Source organism: Bombina bombina, chromosome 1, assembly GCF_027579735.1.
Source record: "Bombina bombina isolate aBomBom1 chromosome 1, aBomBom1.pri, whole genome shotgun sequence".
Lineage (NCBI taxonomy): Eukaryota > Metazoa > Chordata > Amphibia > Anura > Bombinatoridae > Bombina > Bombina bombina.
Genome location: NC_069499.1, coordinates 1368342206 through 1368356162, shown reverse-complemented (window position 1 = coordinate 1368356162; position 13957 = coordinate 1368342206). Strand labels below are relative to the sequence as shown.

Sequence of the window (13957 nt, the reverse complement as noted above, 5' to 3'; positions counted from 1 at the left end):
ATGTGAATTCACCAGCTCTGAATGCCCTCCGGAACCGTACCACAGTTGTGCCGCCTTGCTAGGAACACTTCTGCTCAAACTCACGTGAAGCTCCGATAACCTCCCTGGGATCGACACGGAAGTATTTACTTAATTCGTTCTCCTGCTTCTGATAGGGTGCTCAATCTGCTCCTCCGTCTCCCCAGGGGTGTGTGGGCATTCCACCAATCATATAGCGTCTTTGAGTTACAGCTCCTGTCAAACACGGAGCGGGGAAAATTCGCTCTCCCACCGGCTGTGCTACACTCCTATAGGTCAAGGTAGACAAGCGCACAAAATTAAGAGCACCAGCCGGGAGTGGAATATAAAACTTGAAAATGTATTAAATCATTTTAAAAAGCCTGGAGCACAGACTCATACAATGTTATAACAAGAAGTCAGCATAAAAAGCAAAATATTCTCTCTGCCTGAAGTCTGATTTTGTTTGAAATTCTTCTTATCTCTCCTTAGCAGATCAGATCTATCTAATTTCTCTACTGTGTCATTTATTTTCATGTCAAGCTTCCTATATAGTAAGAACCTTCAAGCCTTATTTAAGTGTTAGTCTACCTGGGTTGAATACAATTCCCCATCTATTGGCCCTTTTCCTTTATAAGGTTTTTTTTTTTTTTAAGTAGCCAATATGACATAATTTTAATAAAAAGGGTAAAAATAGGGAAAGAGGTTCAGTGTCTAGTTTGTATGTAGGTTTAGATAGGAGACGAAATAGTTAAGATTTGGTAATAATTGTTATCAATTAATCTATTAAGCATTAACCAATTAGAAGCAGCTTAGGGTTTTAAATAGTAGGTTTTAGGATGTGAAGCAAGCAGCTACGAATACGGCACCCGCCGAAACGCGTCAGCCATTGCTTTTTATGCTGACTTCTTGTTATAACATTGTATGAGTCTGTGCTCCAGGCTTTTTAAAATGATTTAATAAATTTTCAAGTTTTATATTCCACTCCCGGCTGGTGCTCCTAATTTTGTGCGATCATCTTTATGTACAGCAACAATTCTTTTTTTCAGATCCTCAGAGAGTTCTTTGCCATGTGGTGCCATGTTGAACTTCCAGTGACCAGTATGAGAGAGTGTGAGAGCGATAACACCAAAGTTAAACACCTGCTTCCCATTCACACCTGAGACCTTGTAACACTAACGAGTCACATGACACCGGGGAGGGAAAATGACTAATTGGGCCCAATATGGACATTTCCACTTAGGGGTGAACTCACTTTTGTTGCCAACGGTTTAGAAATTAATGGCTGTGTGTTGAGTTATTTTGAGGGGACAGCAAATGTTCACTGTTATACAGGCTGTACATTCACTACTTTACATTGTAGCAAAGTGTTATTTCTTCAGTGTTGTCACATGAAAAGATATAATAAAATATTTACAAAAATGTGAGGGGTTTACTCAATTTTGTGAGATACATATATATATATATATACACACACACACACATATACATATATTAGGCATGCATATATATTTATCTCTAAAGGGACAGTCATGATTCCGATAGGGCATGCAATTTTAAACAACTTTCCAATTTATTTTTATTATCAATGTTGCTTTGTACTCTTGGTATCCTTTGTTGAAAGACAAACCTAGATAGGCTCATATGCTAATTTCCAAGCCCTTGACGGTCGCCTCTTATCTCTGCATTTTGACAGTTTTTCACAGCTAGACAAAACTAGTTCCTGTGTGCCACATAGATAACATTGTGCTTACTCCTGTGGAGTTATTTATGAGTCAGTACCGAATGGCAAGTCTGTCAAAAGAACTGAGATAAGGTGGCAGTCTACAGAGGTTTAGATACACAGTAATAAGTCTTGCAAAACTGGGGAATGGGTAATAAAGGGATCATCTATCTTTTTAAACAATAAACTTTTCAAGTAGACTGTCCCTTTAAAGCCCTCTGCATGCCTTTTTTCCCTAACACCTGAGATCTCATATCTTTGAAGCCTTTTAACTTTTTTATGCAATTTTACCTTTAAATGTAATTTTGATGTGTTTTGTGCAACTTTTTTGACTTGCGTAACAGTTAACCAGAGCTCTGAAGTTGCGATATGCCGCTGCGTTAAATTCAATTGCGCCCAATCGAACATGTTTCAACTTGTAATACGCACTGCAAATCCCAACGTGCACAAAGAGCCACGATAAACCCCTTTTCACTTGCGGGCAACAGTTAGTTTGCATTTTGTAATCTAGACCTATATGGGCCCAGAAGCAGTACATACTTGAACAGAGTATTGGTATCCAAATCCACACAGAGGACGTCTTGAGGAGGGTCATGTAGGTCAAAGTAACTAGAATGAATACCCACAATAAAGGGCACTGGCGCAGACAGCACATCTGAGAGGGTGAGAGGACACAGGGGGATGTACGGACATTGCCACCTCAATGGGAATATAACCTGCAGACAAAAAAAATGGCAAGCAGACTTACATAATTCCCATAAGTCAAAATGTTTTGGAGAGATATTTACTTCTGCTATATAAAACAAAACAGCAATAGCACCATATGCAATAGCAATATATTAAATACAAAGCTTTCCAAGATGCATGCGAACAACCACATTATAATAAAATGCAGACTAATGTTATCATCTTTATCAATTTTATGATGCAGAAGTGATATATAGCTATATAAAGCACGTCACCAGACATCCATGTAACTGTATCAACTGACTGTTTTGCTGTTTAGTAGCTTTTTGTCACAGATTTAACTATTGAGCTATGTGAAATGCATCATAAGATGTAACTGCAGTTATGTATGGTGTTCTGTGACATTAAAAGTTAAAGTTGATTATTTTAATCACCTGAAGCCAGCTCTCTGGCAACTTAACGGCACACATACTTTTGTTTAACTGGTGTCAGTTTGGAAGGAAGCCACAGGTGTTTCAAGGCAATTGCTTGCTGTGCATGTTTATTTGGAGATTTGATATCATGAACAGTATTGGAAACTCTCACTGTGAGCACAAGAAGAACCTGACTTGAGGTCACGTTACGAACCACATGGAGTGTCTAAGTCTCACTTAAAGTAATAGAAAGTGTAAATTATCAAAAGACAGGGGTATTCGCAGTTCCTCATTACAAAAGCAGGAGTTGTGGCAAGTTAAGTTTGATTTCACAGATTAGTAAAATGGACAATATGTTACCCTTTAAGGAGGATAGCACAGTGCAATATACCGCTGGTATCCAACACTGTGAACTACCCTCAAAAGAAGGTGTGCCCCCCCCCCGCCCGCCCAAAAAAGGCAATACTCACAGACACTAGAGCCTCTGCTACACTGGTCAGCACATCTGGTCGCTGAGAGTGGATAAGCAATTTATGTTCTGTCAACACGGCGAGAAGAAGAATTACTACATTCTCAGGACCTAAGTTTTGAAGAGCAGTTGCATAACTAGCTCCACTGTGGAAAGATTAAACAATGTTACCTACAGAACTTATAGGCAGATAATTATACACATTATTTTGCATATTTAATGTTAATAAACCTGAAGCACATGCTTTAAAAATTTACTTTCAGTAATAACTAAGAAACTATGCGGTTGGCTACTAAAAGGAATTAATTAACTTAAGCAAGAAAGGAGCAAACTTAAAAAGGTAACTGCCATAACTAAAGTCCCAAATTAATGTATTAATTAGTTACCAATCTCCCTAAGTAAAACACACAGAAATTAAATTACAGGTAGAAAACTTTATCCAAGCTGAGTGGAACCAGAAAAGGTTTGGATTTCGGAATAGTGTGGATTTTGGGATATTTGCATCTTTAAACAGTTTGGAGAGGGATGGAACCAAATGTAAACAACAGTATCTTCTGTCATTTAGACAATATTTACATGTCATAATACAGTTTATATATGCAACATTAAGCTAGTTTGATATCATTTTGAATACCTTTGTAAACATAGTACCCTCAGAAAGATAGTACAGTACTATAATCAGAAAGGTAATATTTGTTGTTTTACATAAATGTAGACTAGCATTTGAATTTTAGAACACAATTATAAAAAAAAACACAACAGACACACGCAGAGAAGATAGTGACTTAAAGCAAGGAAAATAGTACATTTTGATAATATAAATATATATGTGTGTGTGTGTGTGTGTGTGTGTGTGTTTGTATAACATTTATCAAAATGTTTGGCCATTTGTACCAGTACATCAACTCTGCACAATTTTTTTTCTTATCCCGATCAATAACTTTGATCACAGTTTCACTTGGCTTTATGTACAACATCACCCACACACAGACACATAGTAACCACTTTCTTATTCGCAAGAACAAAGACTAAGAAAAAAAACTGCAAGTATAATAGTTCTCCCTCCTAACAAAATGCATCCAAATGACAAGGGCTTAATGAAATGCTGGACAACCCAGGTTTTACAAGCATGTAGTAAGAGTAAGAGAGAAAAGAGACCACAAAATGTAATTGAGTACATCTGAAAAATGTTTCTCATATTTTGAACAATATTTATATTTTACTATTTGGCATTTCCCCCCAACACACAGTCTCATGTGACAACTGCCTAATGTTGATGCTTCCAGTAATAACAGAGACATAATTTACCTGAGTGGCAAAGGGGAAGACACTGGCTGGCACAGAAGAACGTTGTCATAAGGTGACATCTGAGAGAAGATATAACAAATTGTAAAGGAATGCATGGCTCTGCTTTCTCTCAATTACACCCACCAAAACACTTTCCGTCTCCAAACAGCAATAAAAGCAACAGAACGTTTACTTCCTCTGCTGTGGAGACCCAGCTCTGTATCTGCACAGATAAACTAACCTGCACCAGGATACGGGGTCTTTGGGGAGAAGGAAATGGGACGTTGAACATAAAATTGGAGATGTGTCTAAAAAGAAAGACAGAAAAAAATCCATCTCAGTATTGAAATACATTAATTTGATTAATCCAATAAAATTTTGGAAAAAACGGTTACCGGTAATGCTAAAAAGCAAAACTGCTTAAAGGGACAATGTACACAGAAAACAGCTAAGAGTATGTTTTATTAAAATATGATTTAGGAATACCCTATTAAATAGGTTGTTCTCTCTCCCACCTCCACCGAGAGGTTGATTTCTGCTGAAGCCTCTTAATAATATAGCTTTTGCTTTATATTGCAGTATTTTTAAATTGTTTATATATGTAGTAGTTTCCATAGAAAAAAACAGCTATTAAATGACAAAATAAAAGCAAAGGAACTATGTGTAAACAATTTTATAGACTATATTAATGATTCATTGGGAAAACACCCCTTTAAGACATTAGGTATGTCCCTTGAAGACATTAGGTAAAAACTTTAAAGGAAAAGGTGCCCTAGACTATGACATAGATTTTAACGATGATACAAATGGTTGATTTAGTTTGCGCAAATATATCTGATGTATATATCAAGTCCCTGACCAAGCATGGCCCTGAACTCCAATTTTCCACATCAACTCACTTCTCTATGGGAAGCACATGGGGTCCAGAGATGGAGTAGCGATAGATAAATGTCAAGAACTTCTGGAAAACATCAAAAAAGGGCCAGTGGGACAAGACACAGATACTCTTCTTGGTCTGGACGGACTTGTTGGTCACTGGGCGCTTGTCCACCACACTAAGCAGTCCCAGGACCTGGCACTGTTTTTCACTCAGGCACTCTCTGGGGTACTGCTCATAAAACTGTATTGCAGCTCCATATACCTGTGAGGAACAGGAACAAAATTGGGCAATTAAAAAGGAAAGTATTATATAAAGAAAGACAGGGACGGGGAAAAGAGAAAGGGTAGAGAGAAAGTCCATTACAGCGCAATAAACAACAGAGTAAAAGATAGAGAATGGAAGGAGGTTGAAGAATGTAATGAAAAACATAATTTATGCTTACCTGATAAATTCCTTTCTTCTGTAGTGTGATCAGTCCACGGGTCATCATACTTCTGGGATATTACTCCTCCCCAACAGGAAGTGCAAGAGGATTCACCCAGCAGAGCTGCATATAGCTCCTCCCCTCTTCGTCACTCCCCAGTCATTCGACCAAGGACCAACGAGAAAGGAAAAGCCAAGGGTGAAGTGGTGACTGGAGTATAAATTAAAAAAAATATTTACCTGCCCTCAAAAACAGGGCGGGCCGTGGACTGATCACACTACAGAAGAAAGGAATTTATCAGGTAAGCATAAATTATGTTTTCTTCTGTTAAGTGTGATCAGTCCACGGGTCATCATTACTTCTGGGATACCAATACCAAAGCAAAAGTACACGGATGACGGGAGGGATAGGCAGGCTCTTTATACAGAAGGAACCACTGCCTGAAGAACCTTCTCCCAAAAATAGCCTCCGATGAAGCAAAAGTGTCAAATTTGTAAAATTTGGAAAAAGTATGAAGCGAAGACCAAGTTGCAGCCTTGCAAATCTGTTCAACAGAGGCCTCATTCTTGAAGGCCCAAGTGGAAGCCACAGCTCTAGTAGAATGAGCTTGTAATTCTTTCAGGAGGCTGCTGTCCAGCAGTCTCATAAGCTAAACGAATTATGCTACGAAGCCAAAAAGAAAGAGAGGTAGCGGAAGCTTTTGACCTCTCCTCTGCCCAGAGTAAATGACAAACAGAGAAGCACGTTTGTCGAAATTCCTTAGTTGCCTGTAAGTAAAATTTTAGAGCACGGACTACATCCAGGTTGTGCAGTAGACGTTCCTTCTTTGAAGAAGGATTTGGGGCATAAAGAAGGAACAACAATCTCTTGATTGATATTCTGTTAGTAACTACCTTAGGTAAGAACCCAGGTTTAGTACGCAGGACTACCTTATCCGAATGAAAAATCAAATAAGGAGAATCACAATGTAAGGCTGATAATTCAGAGACTCTTCGAGCCGAGGAAATAGCCATTAAAAATAGAACTTTCCAAGATAACAACTTTATATCAATGGAATGAAGGGGTTCAAACGGAACGCCCTGTAAAACATTAAGAACAAGGTTTTAAACTCCATGGTGGAGCAACAGTTTTAAACACAGGCTTAATTCTGGCCAAAGCCTGACAAAAAGCCTGGACGTCAGGAACTTCTGACAGACGTTTGTGTAACAGAATGGACAGAGCTGAGATTCTGTCCCTTTAATGAACTAGCAGATAAACCCTTTTCTAAACCTTCTTGTAGAAAAGACAATATCCCTAGGAATCCTAACCTTACTCCAAGAGTAACCTTTGGATTCACACCAATATAGGTATTTACGCCATATCTTATGGTAAATCTTTCTGGTAACAGGTTTCCTAGCCTGTATTAAGGTATCAATAACTGACTCAGAAAATCCACGTCTTGATAAAATCAAGCGTTCAATTTCAAGCAGTCCAGCTTCAGAGAAGTTAGATTTTGATGTTTGAAGGGACCCTGTATCAGAAGGTCCTGTTTCAGAGGTAGAGACCAAGGTGGACAGGATGACATGTCCACCAGGTCTGCATACCAAGTCCTGCGTGGCCACGCAGGTGCTATTAGAATCACTGATGCTCTCTCTTGTTTGATTCTGGCAATCAAATCGAGGAAGCAACGGGAAGGGTGGAAACACGTAAGCCATCCTGAAGTCCCAAGGTGCTGTCAGAGCATCTTATCAGGACTGCTCCTGGATCCTCTGGATCTGGACCCGTAACGAGGAAGCTTGGCGTTCTTGTCGAGACGCCATGAGATCTATCTCTGGTTTTGCCCCAACGCGAAGTATTTGGGTAAAGACCTTCCGATGAAGTTCCCACTCCCCCGGATGAAAAGTCTGACGACTTAAGAATCCGCCTCCCAGTTCTCCACTCCCGGGATGTGGATTGCTGACAGGTGGCAAGAGTGAGACTCTGCCCAGCAAATTATCTTGATACTTTCCATCATAACTAGGGAGCTTCTTGTCCCTCCCTGATGGGTTGATGTAAGCTACAGTCCGTGATGTTGTCCGACTGAAACCTGATGAACCCCCGAGTTGTCAACTGGGGCCAAGCCAGGAGGGCATTGAGAACTGCTCTCAATTCCAGAATGTTTATTGGCAGGAGACTCTCCGTCCTGACTCCATTGTCCCTGAGGCCTTCAGAGAATTCCAACGCACCCCAACCTAGAAGGCTGGCGTCTGTTGTTACAATTTGTCCAGTCTGGTCTGCTGAATGGCATCCCCCTGGACAGATGTGGCCGAGAAAGCCACCATAGAAGAGAATTTCTGGTCTCTTGATCCAGATTCAGAGAAGGGGATAAGTCTGAGTAATCCCCATTCCACTGACTTAGCATGCACAGTTGCAGTGGTCTGAGGTGTAAGCATGCAAAGGGTTACTATGTCCATTGCCGCTACCATTAAGCCGATTACCCTCCATGCATTGAGCCACTGACGGGTGTTGAATGAATGAAGGGGTGCGGCAAGCACTTTGAAGTCTTGTTAGCCTGTCCTCTGTCAGGTAAATCTTCATTTCTACAGAATCTATAAGAGTCCCCAGGAAGGGAACTCTTGTGAGTGGGAACGAGGTGAACTTTTCTTTTCGTTCACCTTCCATCCATGTGACCTTAGAAATGCCAGCACTAACTCTGTATGAGACTTGGCAGTTTGAAAGCTTGAAGCTTGTATCAGAATGTCGTCTAGGTATGGAGCTACCGAGATTCCCCGCGGTCTTAGTACCAGCCGCCAGAAGAGCACCCAGAACCTTTGTGAAGATTCTTGGAGCTGTAGCCAATCCGAATGGAAGAGCCACAAACTGGTAATGCCTGTCTAGGAAGGCAAACCTTAGGTACCGATAATGATCTTTGTGAATCGGTATGTGAAGGTAAGCATCTTTTAAATCTACAGTGGTCATGTATTGACCCTCTTGGATCATAGGTAAAATTGTCCGAATAGTCTCCATCTTGAACGATGGAACTCTTAGGAATTTGTTTAGGATCTTTAAGTCCAGGATTGGTCTGAAAGTTCCCTCTTTTTTGGGAACCACAAACAGATTTGAGTAAAACCCCTGTCCCTGTTCCGATCGTGGAACTGGGATGGATTACTCCCATAACAAGAGCTCTTGTACGCAGCGTAGAAACGCCTCTTTCTTTGTCTGGATTGTTGACAATCTTCAAGTCCAGAAGGTATCCCTGAGATATTATCTCTAGCGCCCAGGGATCCTGAACATCTCTTGCCCAAGCCTGGGCGAAGAGAGAAAGTCTGCCCCCCACTAGATCCGATCCCGGATCGGGGGCCCTCAATTCATGCTGTTTTAGGGGCAGCAGCAGGTTTCCTAGTCTGCTTGCCCTTGTTCCAGGGACTGGTTAGGTTTCCAGCCTTGTCTGTAGCGAGCAACAGCTCCTTCCTGTTTTGGTGCAGAGGAAGTTGATGCTGCTCCTGCTTTGAAATTACGAAAGGAACGAAAATTAGACTGTCTAGTCTTGGCTTTGGCTTTGTCCTGAGGCAGGGGCATGGCCTTTACCTCCTGTAATGTCAGCGATAATCTCTTTCAAACCCGGGCCCGAATAAGGTCTGCCCTTTGAAAGGTATATTAAGCAATTTAGACTTAGAAGTAACATCAGCTGACCAGGATTTTAGCCACAGCGCCCTGCGTGCCTGAATGGCGAATCCTGAATTCTTCGCCGTAAGTTTAGTAAGATGTACTACGGCCTCCGAAATGAATGAATTAGCTAGTTTAAGGACTCTAAGCCTGTCCGTAATGTCGTCCAGAGTAGCTGAACCAATGTTCTCTTCCAGAGACTCAATCCAGAATGCCGCTGCAGCCGTGATCGGCGCAATGCATGCAAGGGGTTGCAATATAAACCTTGTTGAACAAACATTTTCTTAAGGTAACCCTCTAACTTTTTATCCATTGGATCTGAAAAAGCACAGCTATCCTCCACCGGGATAGTGGTACGCTTAGCTAAGGTAGAAAACTGCTCCCTCCACCTTAGGGACCGTTTGCCATAAGTCCCTTGTGGTGGCGTCTATTGGAAACATTTTTCTAAATATCGGAGGGGGTGAGAACGGCACACCGGGTCTATCCCACTCCTTAGTAACAATTTTCAGTAAGTCTCTTAGGTATAGGAAAAACCTCAGTACTCGTCGGTACCGCAAAATATTTATCCAACCTACACATTTTCTCTGGTAGTGCAAACTGTTGTTACAATCATTCAGAGCCGCTAACACCTCCCCTAGTAATACACGGAGGTTTTCCAGTTTAAATTTAAAATTTGAAATATCTGAATCCAGTCTGTTTGGATCAGAACCGTCACCCACAGAATGAAGTTCTCCGTCCTCATGTTCTGCCACCTGTGACGCAGTGTCTGACATGGCCCTAATATTATCAGCGCACTCTGTTCTCACCCCAGAGTGATCACGCTTACCTCTTAGTTCTGGTAATTTAGCCAAAACCTCAGTCATAACAGTAGCCAATTTCCTGTAATGTGATTTGTAATGGCCGCCCAGATGTACTCGGCGCTACAATATCACGCACCTCCCTCTGAGCGGGAGATGTAGGTACTGACACGTGAGGCGAGTTAGTCGGCATAAACTCCTCCCCTCGTTGTTTGGTGAAATTTGTTCAATTTGTACAGATTGACTTTATTTAAAGTAGCATCAATACAGTTAGTACATAAATTTCTATTGGGCTCCACTTTGGCATTGCAACAAATGACACAGGTATCATCCTCTGAATCAGACATGTTTAACACACTAGCAAATAAAACTTGCAACTTGGAAATACAATTCAATTAGAATAATATTAAAACGTACTGTGCCTTTAAGAAAGCACAGAAGATCTATGACAGTTGAAAAATTAATAAATTGAAACAGTTATAGCCTCAATCCTTGTAAACAACACAACTTTAGCAAAGGTTTAATCCCATTAGCAAAGATAAATTCTGAAAGCAGGAAACAAATTACAGAAAAAACGTTTTTATTCTCAGTCAAACTATAATTCTCACAGCTCTGCTGAGAGAAATTACCTCCCTCAAAATAAGTTTTGAAGACCCCTGAGCTCTGTAGAGATGAACCGGATCATGCAGGGAATACAATGAGTTGCTGACTGAAATATTTGATGCATAGTAAAAGCGCCAAAAAACGGCCCCTCCCCCTCACAACACAGCAGTGAGGGAGAACAGAAACTGTCAGAAAAACAGATTAAGCAACTGCCAAGTGGAAAAATAGTGCCCAAACATTTATTCCACACAGTACCTCAGCAAATGAAAACGATTTTACATTCCAGCAAAAACGTTAAACATAATCTCTAGTTATTAAACAGCTTTATGTATTTCTTACAGTGTAATTCTAGTGAAGTACCATTCCCCAGAATACTGAAGTGTAAAAGTATACATACATGGACATTATATCGGTATGGCAGGATTTTCTCATCAATTCCATTGTCAGAAAATAAAAACTGCTACATACCTCTATGCAGATTCATCTGCCCCGCTGTCCCCTGATCTGAAGTTTACCTCACTCCTCAGATGGCCGAGAACAGCAATATGATCTTAACTACTCCGGCTAAAATCATAGCAAAACTCTGGTAGATTCTTCTTCAAACTCTGCCAGAGAGGTAATAACACACTCCGGTGCTATTTTAAAATAACAAACTTTTGATTGAAGATATAAAACTAAGTATAATCACCATAGTCCTCTCACACATCCTATCTAGTCGTTGGGTGCAAGAGAATGACTGGGAGTGACGTAGAGGGGAGGAGCTATATGCAGCTCTGCTGGGTGAATCCTCTTGCACTTCCTGTTGGGGAGGAGTAATATCCCAGAAGTAATGATGACCCGTGGACTGATCACACTTAACAGAAGAAATAGGAATACAATTTTTTTATTATAGCGTTCAAGCAAAATCAGCGTATGTATAGTCAGTCACAGAAATGTGAAGAAGAATGTACAGACAAGCATATAAATCTGAGGGCAAAACTAATGCCATCTGACCTTCTCACCAGATGCCCCAGTCAGTACAAATGTAGAGAAGACAGGCAGATACTTTGTACTCAGTGGCCAACTCTCGATTGTAGCTCCCATCGGCAGACAAAAGATCGGCACTAGCTCAGGCAACGGAAACATTTCACTATCTGTATCTGGAAACCGGCTGATCACACCTAAGAACAGAAGCTCATAAGGATGGATCAAAAATAAAAAAGGACAAAACCACCAAGGGTGAAAATAAGGAATATTTGTTGAAACCGTGCTTTGATAAATTCAGTAGAACTGCAGGACTATAATGCTTTAACAGTTAAAAAAAAAATACCAACAACAAAAACAGAATTTATGTTTACCTGATAAATTACTTTCTCCAACGGTGTGTCCGGTCCACGGCGTCATCCTTACTTGTGGGATATTCTCTTCCCCAACAGGAAATGGCAAAGAGCCCAGCAAAGCTGGTCACATGATCCCTCCTAGGCTCCGCCTACCCCAGTCATTCGACCGACGTTAAGGAGGAATATTTGCATAGGAGAAACCATATGGTACCGTGGTGACTGTAGTTAAAGAAAATAAATTATCAGACCTGATTAAAAAAACCAGGGCGGGCCGTGGACCGGACACACCGTTGGAGAAAGTAATTTATCAGGTAAACATAAATTCTGTTTTCTCAACATAGGTGTGTCCGGTCCACGGCGTCATCCTTACTTGTGGGAACCAATACCAAAGCTTTAGGACACGGATGAAGGGAGGGAGCAAATCAGGTCACCTAAATGGAAGGCACCACGGTTTGCAAAACCTTTCTCCCAAAAATAGCCTCAGAAGAAGCAAAAGTATCAAACTTGTAAAATTTGGTAAAAGTGTGCAGTGAAGACCAAGTCGCTGCCCTACATATCTGATCAACAGAAGCCTCGTTCTTGAAGGCCCATGTGGAAGCCACAGCCCTAGTGGAATGAGCTATGATTCTTTCGGGAGGCTGCCGTCCGGCAGTCTCGTAAGCCAATCTGATGATGCTTTTAATCCAAAAAGAGAGAGAGGTAGAAGTTGCTTTTTGACCTCTCCTTTTAACCGGAATAAACAACAAACAAGGAAGATGTTTGTCTAAAATCCTTTGTAGCTTCTAAATAGAATTTTAGAGCGCGAACAACATCCAAATTGTGCAACAAACGTTCCTTCTTTGAAACTGGTTTCGGACACAGAGAAGGTACGATAATCTCCTGGTTAATGTTTTTGTTAGAAACAACTTTTGGAAGAAAACCAGGTTTAGTACGTAAAACCACCTTATCTGCATGGAACACCAGATAAGGAGGAGAACACTGCAGAGCAGATAATTCTGAAACTCTTCTAGCAGAAGAAATTGCAACTAAAAACAAAACTTTCCAAGATAATAACTTAATATCAACGGAATGTAAGGGTTCAAACGGAACCCCCCTGAAGAACTGAAAGAACTAAATTGAGACTCCAAGGAGGAGTCAAAGGTTTGTAAACAGGCTTAATTCTAACCAGAGCCTGAACAAAGGCTTGAACATCTGGCACAGCTGCCAGCTTTTTGTGAAGTAACACAGACAAGGCAGAAATCTGTCCCTTCAGGGAACTTGCAGATAATCCTTTTTCCAATCCTTCTTGAAGGAAGGATAGAATCTTAGGAATCTTAACCTTGTCCCAAGGGAATCCTTTAGATTCACACCAACAGATATATTTTTTCCAAATTTTGTGGTAAATCTTTCTAGTTACAGGCTTTCTGGCCTGAACAAGAGTATCGATAACAGAAATCTGAGAACCCTCGCTTCGATAAGATCAAGCGTTCAATCTCCAAGCAGTCAGCTGGAGTGAAACCAGGTTCGGATGTTCGAACGGACCCTGAACAAGAAGGTCTCGTCTCAAAGGTAGCTTCCAAGGTGGAGCCGATGACATATTCACCAGATCTGCATACCAAGTCCTGCGTGGCCACGCAGGAGCTATCAAGATCACCGACGCCCTCTCCTGATTGATCCTGGCTACCAGCCTGGGGATGAGAGGAAACGGCGGGGAACACATAAGTTAGTTTGAAGGTCCAAGGTGCTACTAGTGCA

The 13957-nt window shown here is 41.0% G+C and overlaps 1 protein-coding gene across 2 annotated transcripts in view; it reads right to left on the bottom strand.

Moving 5' to 3' along the window:
* The window catches only part of DENND4B (DENN domain containing 4B), a 497540-nt gene that overhangs the window by 460936 nt on the left and 22647 nt on the right, over positions 1-13957 (bottom strand). For both annotated transcript variants that reach the window (XM_053704155.1, XM_053704162.1), the window contains exons 6-11: positions 11898-12064; positions 5476-5717; positions 4818-4884; positions 4598-4656; positions 3291-3435; positions 2261-2436 (exon numbers count right to left, since the gene is read on the bottom strand). In XM_053704155.1, the coding sequence (XP_053560130.1) occupies positions 2261-2436; positions 3291-3435; positions 4598-4656; positions 4818-4884; positions 5476-5717; positions 11898-12064 (856 nt within the window). The remainder of the gene's footprint in view (positions 1-2260; positions 2437-3290; positions 3436-4597; positions 4657-4817; positions 4885-5475; positions 5718-11897; positions 12065-13957) is intronic.